Raw genomic sequence first — 26,331 nt, 5'->3', positions numbered from 1 at the left:
TAAGGAAATGGACACCCCACCCACACACCCCTCTCTCTCTCTCACACAAGTTCACATTGCTTCTGAGCGCCTCATAAGAGATAAAGTGGAGGTGACAGAAACAGGTATACCAACACCTCATTACTTAAATGAACAGCTGCCCCAGGCAAGCTGAAAGGCTTGTCTCTCAAATTCATTCTCCTGACTTTCAACACAAACCCACAAGGTGTAACATATTGTTTTCAGTGATGTCTTAGAGGGGATGAGTGACTTTTTAAAATGGGAATTTAAATAAGTGCCACTGGATCCTTACGCAAACTAGACAGAACCTTCTTTATCTGCATAGAAGGCAGGCATGCATGTTCCTCTAGAATACTATTTGAATAAGCAACGTTCTGATTCTGTATGACGAAATCCAATGCAGGCAATGACCCCATCGGGGGACTATAAGTTTGCTGAGGTCAGGAGAGAAAAAAATAATTCAGTTATTCATTCACTTAGTCAGAGTCCCATTAGCTTTGATGTCATGAAGGTAAAATACATTAAGCCATTACTCTCAAGAGAAAATCTTGCCAAAGCGATTATGGCTCTGAAACCAGACTGAACAGTTACGAAACATGAAAATATTCAATTAGGTTATGGCATGCTTGTATACTACTAAGAATATAAAGCTCTGTAAAATATCAACTCACTTTTACAATCGCCAACTGAAAACTGGTGTTCTGGTTGGCTGTCCAAGATTGAAGTGTATTTATCAAAACCACTGAAAATGATATTTGTGTTGATGACTTTATTGCTGATTACCATGATAATACAGAAACACTGATTAAGAATTCTACCTCATATATGTTGATAGGTGAAATGGTATTCATATCAGTCCAGAGATGATAGGCAAAGAGAAGGAGGTGATAGCTTTTATTGGACTTACTAAACAATAATTAATCACAGGCTTTCAAGACCTCAGAGGTCTCTTCTTCACTTACCTTTACCTGAAAGAGTCCTCTGCCTTGAAAACTGGTGATTAATTATTGTTTAGTTAGTCCAATAAAAGGTATCACCTCATATGTAAAATGCAATTCTTTTTGACTTGTAGTGTTCCATCAGCACAGCAATCCCCACATCATCTCAGGAGAATTAAAGGTCATTAGATGTACCTCGATACCACGACCAAGCCTGGGTGCTCTACAGTGGTTGTCGGATGAGCTAACACAGGACAAAAGCCAGACTTATCTATAGTCTTCAGGGGATAGAAGTTCCCAAACTCTCTAGCCTCAAGGCCCCCCATGGCATTAGGGTTTTCTGCCTCCTCTATGAATAATCCATAGAAATATGAAATGTATTCTCTTTACAATCACCTCTTTTGTTGCATAATGTTAGCACAGTCATTGGGAATGAAGAGAATACAGTCGCAGACAAATGTATTGACACCCTACACTTAATATAAGATCATTCAAGGAAACATGTTAAATACATTAGTAAACATTAGCCACTAATTAATATGACAAAGACTAAAATGCACAATTTCTAGTAGTTTAACAAACCATCTTTATAAAAAATAAAAGCACTTAAGCAATTTCAAATACATGTTCATGATAAGCGTATTGGATTGAATGAATGCAGCCATGTATCAAAATATTCCACAAAGCACAATGATACCGTCTCCTCGTAGACTGATTGGCAGACAGTTTATCTACTGACAGGACAATGACCCTAAGCATACAGCTAAGTCAACTATGGAATTCTTGAAGAAAACAAAGACAGAAGTTCTGGAACAGCCTTTGCAATCACTAGATCTCAATCTAATCGAAATGCTTTGGACTGATCTGAAAAACATTGTGTATCCAATATGTCTGAGCTGAAGGAAATATGCAAGACAGAATGAGCCCAGATTTCACCAACAAGATGTAACATACTAGGTTAAGAATGATCATACACATCTAATAGAAGGAAAAGGAGGATACATAAAAGAATAAAGCAGGGGTGGCGATACTTTTGCCATGAACAAATATTTTAAATGACATAAGTGTGTCTGTTTTTTGAAAAAGATCATTAAATTAGTAGAAATTGTGTATTTCCTTTTTGTTTTATTACAAAGTGGTTAAAGTTGACTAACTACTTGTCCTTGATCTGTTACCTTGAATGAAGGTATAATAACCGTAGGGTGCCAATACTTTTGTCTGCGACTGTAAATATAGAGCTAAAGTCAAGGCAGAACCTGTTTCAGTTAAAATAACCTAAAGCACCTAACAGCAGCGTTCATGTTAATACATTCATTCACCTGCCTGGGCAACATCAGGTGGCAGGATCATTTGGGAAAACCTTTAAAGCTCCCTTGATTGAATTTTAAACCAAAAAATAAATCCCAGCAAAACACTTACAGATTCCATCAGAATGTAGTGTAGTACATACAGCAAGATCTGGATTTGAAACATTTTACAACGTCTTCCTGAGGATAGAGTGCGTCACTGGCCTTGACCTTCCGATGTCTGAGTTTATTAACCTGATTCAGATAAACATCTTATCACATCAAACACAGTAGCTTTCCAAGATAAAGACATATATATATATATATATATATATATATATATATATATATATATATATATATATATATATATATATATATATATATATCAAAGCAGATTAAATCAGGCATACTGTGCCACTATTTTAAGCTATTTAACAGCTATTTAAAATTCTGCTGCGTGCAAGGCTTGAGAGACACATCAAACAACAGGCCTCAGCAGTTATACTCAGTATATTCTGTTTTTTCCTGCTCCGTTTCTTCTCTCCCCCAAAAATGACAAAATCTCAAGGCTCTTGATAAGAGAAATTATCTGATGAGTATATGGTGCCAGCCAGCAGCACTACAGTTTTTTCAAATCTAAATGAACAACATTGCTGTGAGCAAGGTGCTAGCACCTCACTGAACGAATCCTGCAGAAATAACATTTAACACAGGTAAATAAATAAAAGCCTAATTAACAGCATGGTGCCTGGTATACCACTGCATAAACTAGGTAAAGGACACCTTTTCTTGAAGTTTCATCAACATCGTATGATTGTGTGTTTGCTGTGGAGGAGCTTGTGCAAAGCTGGGAGTGAAACGCAAAGGAGCCCTCTGCTGGAAGATCAGAGAATGACATCAAACAAACCAAACTAACCATCTAAATGGTTACAATACTCAACCATTTCACGACAGCACAAACCTCAACTGAAAATACTCAGGAAATAGTGAATAATAATAATTGAGATCATGGTCAAAATGCACGTTGCACTTGAACTGTTATTCCTGCAGGATCAGTGTAGAAGAAAATAAACAATAAACTCTCAAAGATAAGAAAGCACGTATGAACACAATTCACTCCAGTATGTGATGGACAGTACATTACGCAGAACCCAATACTTTGAAGCTGTAATCACAGTGACGGTATGAATGAAAGGTGTAGCTTTTGTATTATAGGTTATAATATAGTATCACCCTGATGTAGCCATATGCTTTTGCCACATTTCTTTAATTAAACCTCAACCCATTGTTTTTGACTTACACCAGTCAATGCCATTGATCTGCAGTCTCAGGTTTGTACAGAAACATCCCAACAACGCCAATCAAAAGAACACAGTAACAACAGAGGAGACCACAAGGGAAAAGTCCTTTCGAAGCTTGAATGCCACATAGCTCCTCCTTATTATATAGGTGCTGTGGCTGCCTTTCTTTCTGATGCAATTATGCATAGGGGAAGCTCATTGAGAGAACAATGCTTGTCCCTTATCAATGGTAATTAGGCACTGAAAAACTAAGCACTTGAATGGCTTTTTAAATGTATGCTTACCTCACAGGAAGAAGACAGCTAAAAGGCAATTGTAAATAGCAGGAGGGGGGTTGTGCTTGTCAGCATTATTATAAGGTACTTGTACAAGCAGAGCACGATGGGGTCAGCAAGCTCTGTGTTGCAACATGGAGAGGATAATCCACAAAACACAGTACTAAAGGTACTGTTTGCAAACAGCAATAACCAACAGCAATGTTAGAACTCTGCATTGCATATTCATTCAGCTTCCCATATTGAGGAAAGCTGTAGGTTTCTATTTTAGGCCTGTTCTTCACAAGAAGTGTTAGTCCCCCTCTGCAACAATGTAATATTCATACTGTCTTTTTTTGGCCAAAAATTTGAATAATTTAATTGGATGATCTGGCTGAGCAGGATTCATGCCAGCCAATAAAAATGTGTGCAACACTCTAGTCCAATGTAGTGTTCAACACACCAGTCTAAATTTTATGAACTCATATTTAAATGAGGAATGCAGTGCTCACTCTTAAAGAGGTGGGGCTGGATGTTTCCATTCCCCCTTAATAAGCTGTGTTGAAAATGCCCCTTCATTTAAATTACATATACCAGTTTAAGGGACATGCAGTAAGTAAATAAATGTAATGTAAGAGTAAAAGGTAAATATCAAACAGTGCAAGTACAGAAAGTGTGATCACACAAGCTACATTTACATATTAGTATCAGTAGTCTGGAAATGAAATAGCATTTTGCACAGGTGTATAGCAGATACACACGTGTGTGAACTGGAGAGAACTAACACTCTCACAGTCCCAATGACAATATCCACAATCAGACTGCCTTTCTCCAGGACCCTCATGAAAACCAGGTGCTGTATATATCTGGAGGCAACCCTGCAGAGCAAAACGTTCAAATGAAAATAAGTCAAATCATTGAAATTGGCAAATATGATTATGTGAAATGGTCAATAATTAAGTAGGGGGTACCTTTCCGAGCAGAGGTAATAAAACCAAAGAGGTTAGTAATTAAATGTTTGGTTAATTCAAAATAGATTGCTCATAAGGGCATTCATTCTGTGTAGTTTTAGAAATAAACAAAATCTTTCCAGGATTCTCGTTTGTCACTGTTAACTACATAAGTCTCAAATGTGCAACATGGAAAGAAACACATATAAAGGATGTGCAAACATGTGTTTAGTAAGATTTGGCCTGAATGAAACGTTTGCAGAACATTCTATTAAAATCACCTGAGCAAATTCTTAGTACATCTAGCCTTGACATTTAACAGGAAACAAATGCAGCAAATTAAAAAGGACTTCCTAACAAGGTCTACAGAACAAACTGACATTAGTGTGCACTACACTGTGATGTTTCAAACTGGTTTTGTCTCTGAGGCTGCTCAGTGGGAGAATGGGCAGTCCAAGGCAATGTGCCGGAGGCCTGGAAGATGGCTGGATGACCTGTAAAAGATCTACAGACTACAGCAACACTGCAATGCTAGTCCTGTAAGTTGAGCACAAGTTAATGAATCAGGATAATATTAGTACTGTACCACTGTAACTAACATCACTGTTCACTAACAGATGCAAAAGGCCTTGCAGATTGATGATATTGTATGGGTGCTGAGCACTTGTCTGCTGACAACTGTTTCAAAATTGGATGGAAATTAATATAATATTTATTTATTATTACCTCTTTGACCATACCTAACTGAGTGTACCACTGTCAACAATATTTCTAGAAGTTATTTGTTTTTCGCAGTTATCACATATTATTCTTAAAGTACAATAATAATAATAATATATGCATTTGTATTTAGCGTCTTTCCCCGCCTTGAAAACAACCACCAGCGCCATAATTTGGTTACAACAATATAACTTAACTAGACAATACTTTCAGCTACATGCAAGGTGTACTGACAACACACAAATCAATGTATGTTCAAGTTAAGTGTTACAGAGACGTTCAGTGTCCAGAATTAGGATGCTTGCTTGATGGAGACTAGAATGAGACCCACGCGGGTTCTTTTAAAACGTGTGCCTTTGTATGTTCGTGAAAATGCTTTGATATTAACACGTGGTCCACATCCATACGTTTTCTGTAAACACTGCGAAGGGTGGCCGGTTTCAAAGATAACATTGATAGGCATTTTCTTGTGCCAATAGAAAGCCGAAGGACTTGGAATGAACCAATCATTGATTAGTATCCTCACCAAGGGATGCAAATTCACGCGAAAGAAAAGGGTCTGTCAATCAAAGAATTTAACCAATAAGAAGACTTTATTTCACTGGTTCCTTTGATTGACCTAGGCATTAGCCATTCAGAAACAACTTGGTAGTTTAATAGCCAATCCCAGGTGTCTGTTCCGCATGGTGGGTGGGCGCATATCCTATCAGAGAGAGAAGGCCGAGCGTTCTCTGGAAAAGCGGAAAGAAAATGGCGGCCGTGGCTGCGGAGGCTGGAGCTGCTGCGGCATCAACACCACCACCACCACCAGCGGGGGACAGAGTGGGACCCGAGCCGGAGCTACTGCAACTAGCCGAGGCGGAGCCCAAAATCGAGACCGAGGCTGCGAAGGAGCTTGTTTCACAAATGGACCCGGAGCCCATTCCTGATCACGGGGATGTCGCTCCGGAATGCAGCAGCTTGGTCAGCGCTGAGGCAGAGGGCAGGCCAGATCCGGACCCGGAGACCGCGGGAAAGTCTTATATTAATCCCAGCGAGCAGCAGGAGAATGATACAGTGATGGTCTTAGGAGGTGAAGTGGAGACTGTGACCCCTCCGGCAGACCACGACCAGGGAATGGAGCGGACAGCGGAGCGTGAGAGTGAGATTAGCGGCGGAGATCCGGAGGTAGCGTCTGATCCGGTTGCTAGCAACGAGGTCAGTTCTGATGATTTTCAAGCTTATCCCAAACCCAGGGTTATTTCTGATCTAGTGGTTGAGGCGATCTCGAATCCAGACCCCGCTCCTGCATTAGGAGAAGCTGAGATGGAAGCACCTTTGTTGGAGGAACCTTTGGCAACTGATGATCACACGGTCCATACAGAACCAGACGAGACCGAACCCATTCAAACGGACGGTGAAGCCCAAACTGTGATCGAGCCATTGCCAGAGAATAAACCGATTCTTGATGGTGTGGTTACTGATCTGAAGGATGAGAGTGCTGTGGGGCAGTCGTTTGCTGAGTCTGGTCCACACTGTTCTTCAATAGCGAACCAAGACTCGAACATTATACCGATACTGGAAAACGAGAAACTGTTTGGGACCGATTCAGCTCAAAATAAAAACAATGACGTTAACAGTACTGATATAGTGCAGCCGCCTGTTTTATTATTTGAAGTTAACTCCGTTGCTTCAGAACCAGAGGAACTGGTGGTACCGCAGCAGTTCGAGATGGAAACCCAACAGGACGAACCAGAAACGAAGCCGATGGCAGGGGAGGGTTCTATTGTGGTCCACACAGAGACAATCGCCGAGCTAATCCCGGGATCCGAGGTACGGGTCATGCTGGATCACATAATCGACGATGCGCTGGTGGTGTCCTTCCGATTTGGCGAGAAGATATTCTCTGGGGTTCTTATGGACCTGTCCAGAAGGTAAATATGACGCCCTGGTATTACTAGAATAGCCATTTACTCACACATAAAGTAAAATACTGCTGCACGCATGCACAGGAAAGCACCGGGTAGGCCAACCACCTGGACACACACTTCCAAACACGCTTGTTTAATTCACATTTTCACCTTTGTGCATTTTTAAAACCCTGCAACAGTATTTTTTATTTTTATTAATGTACAAGTAGTGTTTTTTTGATTTCAAACTAATGGCTACATAACAACCGGACTTTTCATAACGCGAATGTGTTATTATTATCTCTGTTGGATACCCATGTAGATTGCAGCCCCCAAGTGAAGCTCTTGCATCTAATTAAGCCACTGCATTCACACACTAGCATTCACACTGTACTAATCACTGTAGTGATGTACATATGCAAATGTATGCAAAGACAGTTATCTCATAACTTCTCATGTGTGGTCTTGTAATTCGCATATCGGTATCCAATACAACCATAAAGTAGCATGTTTACAAACCAAGCACTTCTTGGCTGCTAACACTGGATTTGAGACTTCGCATTTCATTTTTACAGTCTTTTTAAGGCAATGTACTCTTTAAATAGTTTAGCTTCATGCACTTTTTTTTGTTGGTAATAACAGTGAAGCAGAGGTGCTGGTTTCTAACCATGCATACCAAGCCCTTTCCACTGTGAGTCATCTCAGTTTATTATGTAGGCCTGGGAGACCAGAAGGACAGATTACATGTTCAGGGATAACACTTGGGAAGAGGGCTTTTCATTTATGTTTGGTTGAACTATTATGACACAGGATGTGCAAGTTGGGGCCAGACACGTCTATTTGTTTATGGCTTGCTTGCACTCCAAGTATCTCATAAATGAAATCGGATCTACAATGATAGGAAAGACAAAGTGAAGCATACTTTTTATTTTGCATACAAACTATGAGCACAGTATTTAAATGGAAGGGGTTAGCAGTGAGTGTTTCAACTGAATACCCTTCAGCTGCTAACTCCTCCCCAATTCTACTGGCATCTTCCACACTGACTCTGCGCCCCACCTTGTTGTTCTGTCCAGCAGTAGTATTTTGTTATTTGTATTAATTACATTGCTAAAAGTGTGCATCAATCCCACATTGTGAAAAGCCTTCAACAAGATTTAGTGTACTTGACAGCACAGTTTACAGTTCTGTGCAGGAATGGGGAAGGGAGTCTGTAACTGTGAGTCTTCCAGGTAGGCTTTAGATTCATTAGAATTTCCTACACTAGCACAGACAGAGTCTGATCCTAATGTTGCAAAATCATTATGTATGCAGCAGGAAACTACAGTCTAATTGAGGCTAGGGTTCAATTGTGATTATGGTGCCTCTGCCCTTATTGTGGTTTGGAAGTAACAACATCAGTTATTAGGCTGTTTTGTGGCATTGAATAGTTCTAACATTCAACTGCAGTCTTCAATATTTCACTTTTTATTTGGTACGGTTTTTAAAGCCACTGTAATTCAAATGCAATCCTGGACTGAGAGAATTGTCACAAAGTACAGAAAGCATGCTGCTTGGGCTCTGTTAAACCTTGTCCCTCGCTGCACACCCACAACACCTCCGGAGCCCTGAGTGTATGGAACCTAATGGATTACCTTTGTGGTGCCTGTTTTCTCCATCCTATCCTGTGTTAATATTCCAATGCAAGTAATCATTCGTTTTTGTTAACACCAGGCTGGTGTGCCTCAAACAAAACACAACTAGTCATTTCAGTGGTCTAGTCTCTACACTACTGTAGTGCAATAGGGCGGTCTTTGTGTCTAGGCCTTAAAATAGTTTTCTTTAAAAGCCTTTATGGCTCCAGGAAAGGCTTGTTTTTTCATAATAAATTAATATTCTTTGAACGGGAGATCATTTCTTACATGGATACAGAAATAAGTTGTCCCTTGCTCAGTTTAGCAGTATCGTTGTGAATTAGTTTAAAGGTAACAACAATGTTTTGATCTGATGTTTTCTTATGTCACTAAAGCCATCTCTATCCCAGCTGCTGTTTAGCTTCTTATTTCCTGACGTTCTCACCAGCCACAAGGGAGTGAATTAGCAGACTGTCTCTTTAAGACCTCTGAGACCCAGCTAATGCTGTTGGAGACAAACTGCTGTTCTGCTGCTGTGAACCAGCTTATTATGACGGGCAAAACGTGAAGGAGATGAGAACCGAAAATGATTTGTAATCCTCCCAGAGGGAAACCTGCTTCAATCTTGCAGTTCTCCTGTGGTATCTTACTTTTAAGTAATGCAAGAAGCAGATTTAGAAGACATTAGCAACCCAAAGCCCACCCTTTCTTAAACAAACCGAGAATAAAATGTACAAAAGCCAGGCTGTGTTTATCTGTATGCAGTAACCCTTACACAACAAGCCTCTCGTTATAACCACAGAGAATCTTATTGACACATCTTATCGAGAACTGATTCCCTGAACTATGGCACGGAGTAATGTACATTTGTACATGTTCGGTTCATCGGATGTTATGATTTGTTTCTCTGCTTCAGAAAATGGCAGACAAACACACTCTCGGCCTACCTTCATAATAATGTGGGCCACATTAACTCTGGGTTTGCAAAGATTCAGTGAGGCGAGACTGATGTGCTAACTGTATTTGGATAACAAGGATGAGAGGACAGAAGGGAGAAGGACCACACACCCAACTGCATTGTCTCGCTCTTTTTTTTTTTTTTTTTTTTTGCCAGTCAGTTTAACACTTTGAAATGGCCAGTCTAAATCAATATCAGGAATATCCTCTGCATAGCTTGCCTTCAAAATGAATTCTCTAGTTCCAATAAACCTTGAGAAACCACATGTCTGTGGAGTATCCTAAATCTCCATTCAGATGGAATTACTGGTGTTCTCCTGGTGTGTAATGTATAAGGTACAGGGAACAAACATAGTCGTTTAATAGTATAGGATGGTACTCTAATATTATGATAAAAGGACTGACAATAAAAGTAAATGCTACATATGTGAGCAGCTGTATGTGCCGAATATATTTGCTCATCCATACAGAAACCAAATCTGTGCTGGAAAATTACTGTACAACTAGGATGACTGCCATTAAATAGTTATGCTGCTTTTTTTTTTTTTTTAGTATTCATTGTGAGTGTATAAATAGAGTTCTGCTTCATGGTTGTCAATGAATGGCCTTCACATATTGTAACAGCCAGCAACACATCTCTTAATCAGCATTAGGATATTACGATGGTGTTGGTAATGGTAACTACATCTGTAAAGTTACCTTCTGATCGTCAGAAACAATATTGTAACAGTAGATCCTGACAGCTCAAGTCATGTTTCTAAAGGAATGCACAGGTGGAGACGGACACATGTATTGAAATCCTGGACTGAGGATGTACAGAACAGGGATGCTAACTTTCTGGATTGATTTAGGAGGCTGGCATATAGTCCTGATCTTCCCAGCTGCAACTGGGAGAGGCTCACCTTCCACAATGCATTCCTGATCACCAGGACCGTGTTGTGGAATATTTCCCAACATGCCTGTGGACACATTGCTCTGTGTCAGGAATGCAGGAAAACACACAGTTGTTTGTATGGCCACAAATGGGCAGTTCGGGGACAACCTATATTTGTAAAAACACCAGGCTTGTGTTTGCACAATGTGCATTATTATCACTGATGTAAATCACATGGGCACTGACGCTCCCGCGGTGGGGGATGGGGAACCGACAGAGATTGCTTCTCCTCATCGCGCAACAGCGAACCCTTCTGGCCAGACATCAAGCACATTCAGAGTGGATAAGTGGCAGGGCTGGTCTCTGTTCTCCGGGATTGGTAGCCTCCCACCTCTGCTCTGGAATGCTCGGCGTAAAAGCGATTCTGGCTTTAGGCTTGTGAGATCGGAGGACGCTGACACGCCCTCGGAACGTCTGTGCTGTGTGGGGACTCGCTGCGGTGAGGAGAAAAAAACATAATTGGACATTCCAGATTTGGCGGGGGGAATAAAAATAAGAAAAAATAAAAATCAAAGAAGAACTTGAAGATGACATTTAGTAGAAGTACTGTATGCACCGTTTGTGGTCAGCAGAAAGTTAAGAAAGAAAGTATTTTCTGCTTTTAACATCGAGGAGCTTCTGTGGCCTTGTGCATGGACCTGTGATATACCAAATACATATGAAGCAAAGAACGGTAGCCTAACATCAGTTGTGTTTGTGACCTTCATCTCCTGTCTCTGATGTGAATTCAAAAGTGGAGCTAATCGTACCAAGCAGATCCTCCTGATCTACATACTGTATGTACAGTACCTGTAAAAGAGTAAAGCATCTCTTCATTGAGACCTGCATATGAACAGAGGAAGGGTTTCTCCAGATATCATCACAACTGGATAAGCAGTTCTCCAGATGTTCTCTCATCAGTACTTGAAATTGGGACCCTGTAGTTTCATTGGGAAATTAACCTAGAAGTTAAATGAATACAATGATAATCCAAAGAAAGATCTCTTTAGCAGTCTTCCACGGGTACTTTGTGATTTCGAAGAGAGTGTTTTTGTTCCTGCTGTGCCACTTTCTTTTTTTACTAAAACGGGTATCAAACACACAATGTTAAATTAATTGACTTTCGGACAGCAATTCAGAAATCTGTAGCAGCAGAGGAGTTAGTATGTATTGTTAAGATCATAAAAACTGCTGACAATATCTTGGTCACTTACTCTACACATATGAAACAAGTTACATTATAAGAAAGATTATTTCTAATACATGCTAATGCATTTATAAGGTTTATACTTACTGTTTGTTTTGTAGAGAAGTTGTATCTTCATAAATATGCTAAATGAATTGATAACATACAACAGGCTTCCTTTTTAAACAACTGAATAAACAGAAAACATCTACAAATTATACCTTAACAATAGATGTCAGTTTTAATTTCCTTAAAGTGGGTAAACAATATGTTTCAAGCGACAGGAAGACCAGGTGCCAAGTCTGCCGTCCGTGCTGATATTGCAGCTGAAACTAAAGCCGCTGGACCCTATGCCTGGGTACTGTACTGATCAGAGGTGTACCTGTAAACAGGGTTGGGGGCAATTCCTGTTTTTCAGTTAAAATCAATTTCCAATTCCTTTGCAGGAACTAGAATTGATAGTTGGGATTGTTCAACTTCTTTAATTTTAAGCCAATTTAATTGACTAAGACTTAAATTTTTAAGTAATTTGTTGCCTCTGAGAGAAGCACATTTTAACAGGATACTGCTAACTGCCATTTTAATCAAGGGTGTGTTGGAATTGATTACAAAGGAATGGGAACTGGAATTGGGAATTGATTTTAAAAAGGAAATGGAATTGGAATTTGAAATTGACCCCAACCCTGCTTTTAAAAGCCCTGGGATTTTTGAGCTCGGCACAATTCAACGGGGAAAACAAATGTAAATACTTGATCTAGTTACTGTTACCAACAGTTTGAATGTAGAGGGCATGCCAAAGTCCTTTTGTTTTGAAATTCTAGGAGAAGTAGGCTATAATAAATTGTCATTCTATTAATGGGTGCTGATATTTGGTCTTTGTTCTACAGTACTCGACCAGTATTTTATTTGTACAGTGTTTGTAAAGGTCCGTCCCTGCAGCAGGGATGTAAATCATGGCATGGCTTCAGTCCATTGGAGTGACAGTGTGCCATGATTGGTTTGTAACCTGCTGCAAAGGAACAGCTTGGCTTTGGGGTGTTTTATTTATTAACTCTGAGAAAGGTCTTGCGTTTGTTGTGATTTGTGGGTTCAAAACCAGATTTAAGGATGTCGGAGGCAATATAGATTATTGTATGGAAAGGCATGGAGGCAGGAGGTCCTCCATTGAGTCTTTTAAAATGTAATGCAACATCACACAGCAACTTTGATCCTGGTGAGGGAGATCAAAGCTGTATCTGTGTTTTTTGAAGTGGGTTTCTGTAATTTTAGAGGTAGCAGAAAAAAAAAATCAAAGACTGTGTGTTATATGCTGTTTTCAACATTTTTTTTTTTTTTGATTAAATCACAGTAATTTTTATAGCTGCTGTTTTACCTGGGGTAGTTTTGGTGCACAGGTTTCTTTGATCTGATAGCTACTATATGTAGGTTAATGCATAAATAGTGTTACCCTCTCATTGCTGGCTACAAGTAGGTCAGAACAGCAGCAGTTAAAAATAAATAATTATGCACCTTTTTAAATTAAAGGGATCAACCCAAGCATCAGCCTGAAATTGGCTCTTTCTCAAGGATACCATGTATCCTTGCATCAGGAATCCTGTTTCTTATGCTGCTCATTAGTCCTTTTAAAATCAATAAATCATGCACGTAGCCCTTGATCGACACAAGTTGGTGCGGTTGATGAGGGAAGCTTTGCAGATTGAAAGTATTTGCATGGACCGATAACACTAGGTTTATTAGGATTTACAAATCCCATTACCCACTGTAAAAATGTGTTTTCTTATCCCTTTTCCTCAGATTTGGACCATATGGAATTCCAGTGACTGTGTTTCCCAAAAGAGAATACAGGGATAAACCATATTCTATGCAGCTAAAGACTGAAGCATTCCAGGCAGAGACAGACAAGGGACAGTGTGAAGCTACAGGGGATGCCCCCGAGGACCCCGCCAAGAATCCACTTGTGCCGACCAACCAATGGACTTCTAAACCTCCGCCTTTGTTCCATGAAGGAGCCCCTTACCCTCCGCCTTTGTTTATCAGGGACACTTACAACCAGTCAATACCTCAGCCCCCTCCGCGGAAAATTAAAAGGCCGAAGCGCAAACTGTACCGGGAAGAGCCCACGTCTATTATGAACGCCATTAAACTTCGGCCGCGACAGGTACTGTGTGACAAGTGCAAGAATGGCATTGTGCCGGACAAGAAGGATGTGAGAAAGAGTCACTCCGACTACAGGGGCGAGGAGAGTAAAAAAAGGCGGAACGAGAGCGTGGCGACTGTGAACAAGAGGCTTCGAAGTGAGCTTAAGGTGGAGGAGAAAGGCCGCAGCACAGAAGGAGCGAAACGCCACGCTGCTGTAGTCAAGGTCTCCAGCGTGGCCCCGACCAAAGGTGGCGGCAGCAGGGTAGTCAAAGTGACTGCTGCAGCTTCCCAGGTGAACAGCTCACGGGTGCAGCTCAACACCAAAAAAGTGCTGCAGAGTAAGAATGTGGATCACTCCAAGGCACAGGATGTGCTGAAGATGGCCAAGGAGAAAGTGCAGAAGCGGCAGCGGGATAGCGGTGGCGGTGCCAGCACGGCGGCTTCCAAGGGAACCATTCAGAAAGTCCACTTCACCCGGCGCCTCCAGAACAGCAGCGGCAACGCGGCCCCCCTGCCACCCAGGATACGCATCAAGCCCCAAAGGTACCGTAACGAAGAGAACAACTCTTCCTCTTGTAAAGCGGGCTTTGATAAAGTGCAGGGTTGCTGTAAAGGGGTGCCCACGACTACTCCACCCCATTGCACCTCGACTCGCTCCTCAGCAGGTGAGGCCACTTCTTCTGAAAACCAGAGCCCCGCTAAAAGCCCCGAACCTGAGCCAGTGTCTGAGCCCATGCCTGAGCCCCAGCCCGATCCCCAGCCCAAGCCTGAAGCCAACCCTGAGCCTGAGCCAGGGCCAGAGGTCGAGGCCACAGATGAGAATAAAGACCTGGTAGTGGTGTCTGAGGAGCAGGAGCAGGAGGAGAAACGGGAAAAGAGAGGCAGCAAGGGCAATATCACAGTTTACATGACCTTAAATCAGAAAAAGCCAGACTCGTCTAGTGCTTCGATGTGCAGTAGCGATAGCGCAGATGACCTTAAATCGTCCAACTCTGAGTGTAGCTCTACTGAGACCTTTGACTTTCCTCCTCCCGGCTCTTTGCACGCACCCTCCACCTCCAGCACCACCACCACCAGCACCACCACCACCACGACATCCTCCTCCTCCTCCTCCTCCTCCTCCTCCTCCTCCTCTTCGAAGGAAGAGAAAAAGCTCAGTAATTCCTTGAAAGCAAAAGTCTTTTCCAAAAATGTCTCTAAGTGCGTGACTCCAGATGGCAGGACCATATGCGTAGGGGACATTGTGTGGGCCAAAATATACGGCTTCCCTTGGTGGCCGGCCCGAATCCTTGCTATAACCGTGAGCCGCAAAGATAATGGTCTTTTAGTCAGACAGGAGGCCCGGATCTCCTGGTTCGGTTCCCCAACGACTTCTTTCTTGGCCCTCTCGCAGCTCTCCCCCTTTTTAGAAAGCTTCCAGTTGCGCTTTAACAAGAAGAGAAAGGGCCTGTACCGCAAGGCCATCACAGAGGCAGCCAAGGCTGCCAAGCAGCTGAGTCCTGAGGTGCGGGCACTGCTGACACAGTTTGAGACGTGAAACATGGCAGGAAAGGAAGGTAGGCAAGCAAGCTGTGCCTGAGATCTCCACTATCCCTGTCCCCTCCAAACACCGCGCCACTGGCATAGGAAATTCCAGCCTAGAATAACTGGAATTAACTTGGGTGGGTAGAGATCACACAGCCTCTCTAGTGGCCGTACATTTTACAAAGGGACATGCTCTTTCTTGGTTTGTGTTTTCTGTTTTGAAACTTGGTTCCAGTTGGACCACAACTTCTCCTCACCCCCACACTCACGCATACACATTTTAAAAGCAGTTCCCATCTCAAGTGTTGACATGACTTCAAAGGCCCATTGAAAGCCATGATGCTCTTCATCACACAAGGCAGGCAGGTAGGGTCTGGTGCCTTGGGGTCAAGTGAAATCACATCAGGGAATTTTTATTTAAAGGAGTACTTTTGGGGTTGGTAGTCTTTGCTGGGAGCGTAGACGAAGGGGTTTATACAGAAAGATGGGGTGGGGGCGATCTGGATTAAGCCACGGGGAACTGTGAAAGTGTTGTGTAATAGACTGAATGAACAATGAAGGAGAACATCCTGCTGTATTGTTAAGTGATTTTACTTTGTTTCTGTATTGTAGAGTATCACTTAAGAATGAATCACTGAATAAAACTCAGTCTTGAAAGCATTAAAACACTATTTAAATTGGAAACTGAAATATTAAAAAAATGCAATACATTAGATGTGTCCTGAAAAATCTGTTGCAGTAGAAATAGGATGGCTAGAAGCAGAAACAGATTTATAGACGGACTTCGATTTGATTTTAATCTGTTAATCAACAGTCTTCTATAAATCCCTGTTGTAACCTTTCAGATATAAACGTGTTTGCAGTCCAGCACAGAAACAAGGCACCTGATGCTAATAATATTAAAGCCTGACTCTGTAGGCCACTCTAAATTATGGCAAGTCATTTTAACAAGTACAAATTAAAAACAGTCCTGGAGTAGGGGATTGAATATAGATAGACAGAGTAATCAGTTTACTGTGAAGTAGAGGCTTCACATTGTTTTCCAAAAGATTGGATACAAAGCTGTTTATCGTCTTGTGATTCAAAGCCAGCCCAGTCTCTCCAGAAAGCAGTTTCAAGAACAGCAGCAAAGCCAACGTCCCCTCGAGTGCTTGTGCTGTAAGGGGGCAAGGTGCAGGACAGTGACCCCCTTTTAGTTTAAAACAGCAGCTGGTTGAAATCTGCACCCTTTCAGTCCTGAATTGTTGAAATTTAAGTTATACAATTAAAAAAGGAACTCCTTTATTGAGTATACATAAGAACAGGATGCACAAATATTTTTTACATATTTAAACACTACTTCAAACTGGGACCTAGGAGTCCCGTGAGGTTCCACCGTGATTTCTGACGGCATACGTTAACATACAGCGCTAAGATAAGGTGGGACCTTGAGGTCCTGCCAGGACTGAAAGGGTTAATGCAGTGTCTCATTTTAATGCGGACTTTCCTAATAAAATGCAAAGGTTAACATTTTATTATTGCATGTAATTGTATGTAGAACACAGATCCGTTTGTCATCCATTCAGCATCCCAAAAACAATAAAAAGAAAAGGAAAAAAAGCTGTACGTCTGTAGCAGATGGAGAAAGCAAAGCAGTCTGTCCAGTCAGGAAGGCGCCAACTCCAGTCCTACCAGGTTTGTTTTACATTAGCAGCATTTGGATGGGAAATTCTTTTTATTGGGGTTCTGTAGCAGCAACCGCACAATGGCTAACCACCCTACTAGGTGTTGCACTAAAGGGTGCGGTTTGCAGGTGGTTTGAGAGCTCGAGATGGCTTGAATACAGTCCAGTGAAACACATTTTTAAGTGTAGAATATTGAAGGATACAGCGTATCATTTTCACATTGCTGGTTTGGGGTTTTGCTAGTGATTTGTGCCAGGAGAGCTGGTTTCCTCTGTGACTAGTGTGGGACATACGGTGACCCCTGAGCTTTTATCTTCCATGTACAATACAGTGTGTGTACGGCACAATCAAGAAGGCTACTCGTTGCATTTGGAGGTGTTCATCTGAAATATTTAATTTTGAAAAGCTGCTAATAAAACAATATATTTCTTCTCTTCAAAGATAGAATGTCATGTGCATGTTTCTCCTTTGTACCTTGACTCAGTAACCCAGGTGGTAGTTCAGTCTGTACTTTTTTTGTAATAAAGGAAAGAACATAGAGAGTAATGGAGGTGGGACTGGACATTTTACAATTTAGTTAATACAATCCCAAAGAAGAAACAATAATGTTACAAAAGGATCATTTTTTGTCTATTTATTTTCCTTGAGTAATGAATAGGGATGTACTGGACTCGGTTCCTGTTTTAAGTGATGGTTTTAAAGTGAGAACTGATTTTATTTTTATTTCCCCAATAATCACTACACCTAAAGAGAATTCTTTATATAAAATGGCATTCTGTTTATTGCTTAGAATTATTCCAAGACATGAAAATGCTGTTCAATCAGCACAAGCCTTTCTGTCTTTAGAACTTTTTTTTTTTTTTTTGCCTGCAGTGAATGGTCAAGCCACTTTTAGGAAATAATGGATATTGATGGAATATTAATGATCTTGCCGAAATAAAACAGATTTAACCCAATTGCACGAATGATAACTTCTAGACTGAGAACACAACTGTCTGCAACCAGTGCAAATGGTTTTTAGTGTGTGTGTGTGTGTTTTTTTCTCCATGAATTTGTGTGATGGATACTACACTCGCACTATGATCTGCAGTGGATAGTTTGCTCGTAGATCACGCTTTGTTACTGTCAGTCCGAATGTTTGATTTGTTTAAATTGATAGTTCTGGCTTTGTATTATTATTATTTTTTTTATCTGTTTGCAGATCAGAGAGTGTTGTATATTGCAAAAACAAAAACTGAAGACATTATTTGTGTGAATGTTTTCTGATGTATAAAGATTATGTAAATAAAATGTTAACTTCAAAAATCTGATCAAGGTGTGTTTTTTAATTTTTTTGTAATATATTTTTTGAAATTTGATTGGCATTTAAGGAATGCACATTCCATGTAAACTAAACTCTATCTAGTTTCAAGATCAATTACATTTTTTTCTGCTATTTCTCATTGCAAATGTATGCAGTACATAAAACAAAATAATGCCCATAATTTAAAAGATAAAGCTATGGATACCAGTTGAATGGCTCCTACCATATTTATTTATTTCAAGGTTACACAGAATATTCTCTTCTGCAAACAGAGTTTAAACAATTCAGTCGCATCATATACATTGGCCTTGGTTTGGATGAAAGCGGGTAGAATCTCAGAAGCTGCTAAAGGAAGGGAGCTTGTCGCACAAGGTATCTGCTCGGAAAGATTCCTGCTTCGCCAGACTTTGCATTTTTAGTTGCACTGGAAAGTAAGGCAGTAGTCTCTCATTATTATTATTTTTTTTATTTTTATTTTTTTTAATTATTTAGGGAAAGTGACCAACTGGAATGAGTTCCCAATGGCGAATGCTTCTGAACACACATATTTGTTCTCCAGCACCTTGTGTTCATACTCCAAGTCTTACTCCTTCGGCTTTCACAGTGCATATTGGAAATGTACATACAGCAGTGTAGATTGTGTAAATGAAAGCTGCAAAACAAGCTTATTGTGGATCTTCTGCTACCATCATCTGAAATGATATACCAACTACATGATGAAAATCAGTTGCGTACTGTGACTTTATTGCAGAGAGCCCTTTCCACTTAACACATCGCCCTGCTTTACTGGAACTGTGGCACATAGAATGAGAGAAATATTTCCGCAAACTGCCCTGCATTTGGGATTCTTAGTGCAGTGTGTGGTCCATCGTTGGGGAAAGGGCAGCTCTTTAGTGGAGGGGATAAGTAATAAAGCTAAAGTGTAGGAAAATGGGTTCTAAATCCAATACAGTAATACAGTACTACCTTAAACATGGTGTCTGTCCCTTCATTATAATTAGGCTTGCTACTTTTCAATGTTAATCGGTAAAGCTTGTTAAACGTCGAATTCCCAAAAAATATCGAGATCGACTGAAATAAATCTATATAGGATAAACATCGGTAAAACCACTCGCTATTTTTTATTTTCTTACCAAAAATAATAATTTGGAAATCATCTCTAGTTTGTGAAGTTTTTATACTTGCTGTCTGTCCCGTCTCCGTTCCGTTCTGATTGGCTGGGGGTCGCTGTCAGTCATCTCGGTGTCCTTTAGTACTGTAGTTTCACCCTGTTCTGAGAGATCTCGTTGACTGAAGCAGCGCTAGAATGCTCTCGTTTGCCAGCTACAGCGCCTGTCATTCAAAGCGCCTACTTTGAAATTAGCAGGTTAAGGTATACATACGCTTTTGCTTTAGGTATACGGTGACAGTTACTGGTTTGATTTGAAAATGGGGCGCAAGAGAAAAACACTTAATAAATATTGTGCACAATACCCTGCAGACAGTTGAAGTCTCCGCGGCAGGACGAAGCGGGCCAGTCTGTCTTACCTTCCAGTGACTCCGAGTCCAGCTGTGCTGAAGCAGGAGAGGGGGAGCTCAGTCTCTGTATAATAAGTGCAAGTTAGTTCTGTTCAACTATCTAATGTTTTGTTCTGTGCATATTATTTTTACTTGTAAATGTATGCTATAAAGGTCTGTGTAATACACTCTTGTATGCTGTGTTTACTACGGTTTATTTGAGACCATTTTTAAAAGTATAGCTCTGCTGTTTTGTTGCATTTTGACTATGATAGTGGTTTCGCTAAATGAGATGTTTTTCAATGACATAAAAAGTCAGGTTTATTTTAAAACATAAAGGTCGATTTCACCCATTCTCTGCTTGAATTGAAAAATAAAGATAGAAAAAAAACTGGTAAATTCTTTCTAAAATAAATGTCTATTAATTGTCGATTTGGTAAAAAAAAATTAAAATCGAGTAGTAGCAAGCCTAATTACAAAACTTGTCCAGACCTCTCTTTTAATTTAGCAATCCACTTCTTGCACATTCTGGCTAACTATGAAGAAGCTGTCAAGTCCTCTACAGAGGTTTTCCTAGATGAACTGTAAGCGCAAAACAATTTATTCATTGTGCAAACCAATCTCAAACTAGTGACGCATAGAAATATGTGCTATGGATATAACACAATACAGCAATTAGGGCTTTGACCTTACCATGCTGCTGTTGTTGTTGCTTGATGTCCTATTTTTATTGCATAACATGACAGCGCTGGAAGAAAAAATACAAATTGATGTTAGTGAACTGCACAGCACTGGGAAGAGATTTGTCCAGTATAAATAACATAGTGTAGTGGTGTACATGTTCCCAGGAATCGGGTACTAAAGGAGTTGGTTAGTTAATGACAGGGAAGAAGCGGTTGGGATAATTTCACCTTCCTATCTGAAAGCATAGCTTGTAAATAGAAATTTCTTTAGCTTCAAATAAAATACATGTTTACTACAGTAAGAGTTTCTTTCAAAACCGCACATTTTGAGACCTACATAACAACCCTGTAACTGTTTAGACACTTGCTAGACTGAAGGCTTCAGTTGCCTGTAGTGCCAATCCTTTCACAACCACTACCTTTCTACTGTTTAGAGTACAGCCGTGTATTGTGGCATATACCAACAGTATTCGGGCACCCCCGTACATCCAAGGACCTGTGAACAGAAAGGCACGTAGGAGTGTGTTTGTAACCAATGCAGAGAGGGGTTACACAAGCCCATGTGTAATGTGGTGCTGAGCTGCACTTTCAGTAATGCTGTTTTACTTTTTTTTTCTCTCTCTCCTATTGCAGCACAGCGACACTAACAAGCTGCTGATTGGTCCCTGAAGTCCACTACAACTCTGCCACTTTTTGGGAGTCTACAGAGAGAGAGGGTACCCCATCCCAGGCACAAGAGAATGAAAACCTTATTTTACCTGATGAGAAAATATTTTATAAATAGAAAAAAAAAAAGATTTTGCAATAAGTATTGCATGTGTGGAAATTCTCTATATTGTAAAGATTAGGGACCCACTTTATATTGATAGTGTAGCATCCCTTTGAGTCTATAATGTTTCCATATGGATGTTACCCTTTTTGAGTTTCTTTTAAAACGAGGGCTGTGATGAGGTTTTGCTTCCTATAATATTTTGAGCGGAGCCTTGAATGGGTGGAGCTTGAAGCCCTGATGCTGCTAAAGGTGCTAGACTTCTCAGAATGAACCGTACTACTGGAGTGTTTGCTACTCGCTGACTCGCGTTGTCACTCGCTCACGCAGCGCTAGAAGCCTCCTCAGTTTAAGCACTATAATCCATGCAGAGCAGCTCCCATACAGCATAGTGTAGAGTACAGTATGAAGTTTCTGTCTGCAATCTATCCAAAATCCATTTCGGCTGGTTACTACTTGAGGCTAAAACCAATCTTTTGAGATATTGGTTACAGTATGTTGTTTTTTTTTTTTTTTTGTTAAAAATATAAATTATCCAACTGAATCCTTGTGAATACCTCATTCGGAAGGCAGGGCTCCGTCTCTTTTAGCTGCCTTTCCGACTGATAAGTCTAATACCCGTACCAGCAAAATCTGTCTATGCAACTTCTTTTGGATTCGCGTTACATGACACGCTTGATTTTATTAATTATTTGACTGGCTTGAGGCATTGCATGCATTGGATATATCTGCACAGTGTATTTTTTTATAGTGCTGACCTTTGTTGTTCTAAATGTTTGATGAGCTCAGGTCACAATTGGCTGAAGTCAGCACTCCCGGAAAAACAGGTGCCGAAATGTGGGGTGAGTGCTCATTTCCCTGCTCCACCAGGACCTGGGGCCCTCCAATGCATTAGGGCTGAGAAGCACACCCTGATCTACCGTAATAAGGGAGAGTGGAGATATGAGTAAGTCAAGCACTGCCAAGAGGAACTTGCTTCATCAAGCAGGATTCTTTTTCCTTTTTGTATTTAAAGCTTTTGACATTTAAAATCAACTCCAGCTTACTGAAACATAATGCAAATGAACCCACATTGCATACTGCTGATGTAAGCATTTTGTTTTCTGCCAGTAAGAAAGCTATTTTTTTTTTTTTTTTAAGGGAAAAAAGGCAATGCTAGAATTGTACTCATGTGTTGACTGTTTCTTTAATTAATGGTGATTTATGATGGATTTTACAGCTAGTAATAGTTGGCACTGGTTGCAAGGCTTGCAAATCAAACTCTGAAACAATCCTAATGCATGTAATGGTGGTGTCCACTGTCTGTGTGAAACTGGAAGGGCTTTCCTTCTAACATCACAATCACTGGAGGACATTACCCTGAATAATGAATTTCCAAGTTAAAGGGATACTCGTATGTCATTTCCATGTTCCTGATATTTTTATTTCTTACCTGTTGTGTGCTCTGTGGGATTCTCTTGTTTCTCATGCTTGCTAATTATTCCAGCAAAACTTGCATCTGAAAAAAGACCTGATAGCTGAGCAAGTGAGGTGGGAAAGGGTGTTAGCGTTGCACAGGCTGCATGCGCAGTGCTTCTCCTATGGGCTTTGCACACCGCGCAACGCTAATATGCTTCCCCACCTCACTTCCTTTCAATCAGTATTGAGGAATACTTTCCTAAGCAATTTTGGCTGGAATAGTTAGTAAGCATGGCAAATGCCGTAATAATCTCAGCAGAAACAACTATAGATAATCATACAGAACACACGTACCAGGATATAACAGGTAATTCATTAATATGTAGATGACCTAACATCTCTTTGTCCAGCACTCAGTGTTGTTAATTCAAATAGGTAGTGTAACAAAGCCATAGTACTGTGTCATAATGCTCTTTCATGTTACTTATCAGACCAGTTTGTATTTTATTGTGGTTGACTTTGTTCAAACAATTAGTGTTCAGTTGCTGTTTTATGAATCAGACATGTTACTTCGTACAGTTAAGAAAGTGTGAAATACAGAACACCATTGTGGCTTCCATGTTTGTTTTCATGAGTACTATCATGGCCATAACATGTTTATTTGCTTTATTTTAGTTTATGTATTTGGTAGATATAATTAATTTGATCACAATCATGATACTAGTGGTTTTTTAACTGGGTAAATTAATCTGACACACATTATTCTGCAGTATAAACACAGGCTAAATTAAACTGTACTCTTGTGTTAAGTGGTAGGATGCAATTGGTTTAATTACTTCGTAATGATGGTGAGAGTTGGATTTTAATCCTATGTTGCACTGTTTCTTTTACACTTAACATTTTATAAATATTGTCAGCATAACTCCTTCAATGAACTTAGCCAGTGCTTGGTATGTTTAAGGGTTGACTGATTGTATTTTCATCTGTGAACGTTTTAATGTGTGCTTAAATGATATCATATTGCATGTGCTCCATCAGTACATTATTGATTAATGCTTTTGTCCAGCTTGCTAGATGCTTCAGCTATATGAATCAAAATAACCTTGAAAATGATTAAGCTGGATTTTGACTAATTGTAACCATTTTGGCTGAGTTTGGACTGAAACATAGTGTTAAACAAATGATTCTGCCAAAGTGCAATTTTGAGCCCTATTTTAGGCAGCAGTCTGAACAAATACGTATGTGGAGAGACAGGGTGATGCCAATCCACGGACTGCATTATAACTACCCCACAGTTCAAAATCACAAATTACAGGGTTGTTCTGGTGCCATTGTGATGATGGCAATGCAGTATCTCTTTTCTGATTGTTTCATAATGCTCTAAAACATCTTCATTTTATGAAAAAAATGAATTAAGGATCACAAGAATTTTTGTAATCAATTATGGGGACTTTCATCCGGTCCCCTAAATCTAAATGATACAGAATTGAAACATGCTTTTAGTCAATGTGCTTTATGAGTTGTGCAAATGGAATGATGTGCTTTATGAGTTGTGCAAATGGCAATTGTGATAATGGTTACTCAGGTTTTAATGCTTCCTTGTTAATGTATTGTTAACCTTTTTTTGGAGGGAGGGTGTGTGTATGAAGAAAGTCTGTGTTTAGACTGGCTGGTGTACAGAAGTCAGAATTTATTTGTTTTATGTCATTCTAACATAAAACGTTTTAACCACTTTTTTATTTTGTATAACTTTTTTACCAAACAAATCTGAAGGCCACTCCTTTTAAGACAGTGAACTGCATTAGACAGTAAACATACATGTAATGTTTAGAGATTGGAGGTGAAGGGTCTGAGATCGCACCAACCCCAGGACCAGGCTATATGTTTTAAAGTTCAGAGGCAACACTTTGAAGTCTAAGACCCTGTGTGTAACCCATTCCACTGGTTCCCCTCCAGTGACCAAACATTCAATGCTGTAGCACTAATCACCAATAATCTGATATAACATTACACATAATACTGGGGCTTGGATGTTATTTACATAGATATGGGCTGAACGCCTTTTTACTCTGCAGTATTTGGCTTAAAAGAAACAGTATTAAGCCTTTGGTAGCTTTGTAAGTGTTCTTGTATTTATTAAAATTGAACGTGTGGGGAGAAAATCGTCAGTGGAGGTTCCAAGTATAAGCTATTGGATCCCTGAAGAAACTCAATATAGTGTGTGGTAGGCAACTGTGAATGGATTCTGTAACCTGTAAAGTAAGTACAACTTTTAACCACGGAAAATGGTCAGCCATTTACTGTAAAAGAGATACTGCATTTTCTAATGAGCGAAACGCTTTTAAAAGTATAGCGTGTCATAGTGCAAGAGATTGAGCACAGCTATGCTGTTGACACACTGATTTCCTTATACCGTTTATCAAGGACTTTGTGTAGGGTAGCTGGAGTAATTTCAAAACATTCAGCTACTATCTTTGCTTTAAAATAAGAGAATGCTATATTGTTTGCATCTTCTGTCTCAACCTTTCATTAGTATGCAAAATGGATGCTAAATATATAATTGAAATGAATTGAGTGGTCACCTAAACAAGTTAGACATGCCACAACTATTTTCATAGTTCTTGTTTGTGATCCACAGCCCAATACCTGCTGTGTGTTAACTTGTTTTGGCAACTGTTCAGGCATTCACTGTTAAAATAACGCATCATTTGTTTTACCAGTACCGTAGCCTTTTTTATTTATTTTTTTTGTTCAATTTCAAGTTGTAAAATGTAAAAACGTTTGTGTCAGGGATATTTTATAATGTAGAATTTACAGTACTGTATTGCTTTTCACTTTTTTGGGCATTAGTTGCTTAATATTTAAGCTGCGGTTCACTGTTGAGTTTGTGTCTGCATATCAAGATTTCCCCCCCTTTATATTCCCCTCCTTATTTTATGAAGTTAAAAAAAAGAAAACGAAAATGAAAACGTGATTCAGCTTTAAAGTTTGCTTCAAACTGAATGTTTTATGAATGTTGTGTAACAATTATTCAAATAAAAATGAATCATAGATTGTTTTCTGGGGGGGTTTGGTGACAACGTCCTGGGTTTCAATACTAATATTTAAGTTAAATATCTTACGTTTCCATTAATACTCCATCACTAAGCCCACTACTACATAAGGAACCAGGTTTATTTCCTACTAAAAAGAAAGTACAGTAGGTGTTTGGATTCTCTTCAGACAGGGATCAACACAAGATGACCACTCAGTAACATTTCAAAGGTATCTCTCTCACACACACTCCTATCCTTACAGAAAAAATGATATTTCCATAAATAAAACAGTCCCCCGCAAGATCATAT

General features: G+C 40.0%; 1 protein-coding gene across 3 annotated transcripts; it reads left to right on the top strand.

Annotated features, from left to right (window-relative positions):
- The first annotated feature begins 6,135 nt into the window (after positions 1-6,135).
- Positions 6,136-26,045, top strand: LOC117431619 (PWWP domain-containing protein 2A-like). 3 transcript variants are annotated; one of them, XR_009308241.1, is made up of 3 exons: positions 6,136-7,365; positions 13,805-17,347; positions 21,454-26,045. XR_009308241.1 is itself a non-coding variant. In XM_058996865.1 (3 exons), exons 1-2 carry the CDS (start codon positions 6,203-6,205, stop codon positions 15,684-15,686), a joined length of 3,045 nt encoding a protein of 1,014 aa, XP_058852848.1. In that variant the 5' UTR covers positions 6,136-6,202; the 3' UTR covers positions 15,687-15,705; positions 21,454-26,045. The 3 variants fall into 3 exon arrangements, 2 of the variants coding, with proteins under 2 accessions (XP_058852848.1, XP_058852847.1); XM_058996865.1 differs by having other exon boundaries at positions 13,805-15,705; XM_058996864.1 differs by lacking the exon at positions 21,454-26,045 and having other exon boundaries at positions 13,805-18,642.
- The last annotated feature ends 286 nt before the right edge of the window (positions 26,046-26,331 follow it).

Source organism: Acipenser ruthenus, chromosome 23 (genome assembly GCF_902713425.1).
Source record: "Acipenser ruthenus chromosome 23, fAciRut3.2 maternal haplotype, whole genome shotgun sequence".
Classification (NCBI taxonomy): Eukaryota; Metazoa; Chordata; class Actinopteri; order Acipenseriformes; family Acipenseridae; genus Acipenser; species Acipenser ruthenus.
The sequence above is the reverse complement of the archived record's forward strand: the minus strand, read 5'-3'. Positions and strand labels throughout refer to the sequence as shown.

What these genes read in the sequence shown, in the direction of transcription:
- LOC117431619 (XM_058996865.1), top strand. Translation starts at nt 6,203, where the DNA reads ATGGCGGCCGTGGCTGCGGAGGCTGGAGCTGCTGCGGCATCAACACCA. An exon ending in CTTATGGACCTGTCCAGAAG is followed by an intron (nt 7,366 to 13,804) that starts GTAAATATGACG and finishes CCTTTTCCTCAG; the next exon opens with ATTTGGACCATATGGAATTC.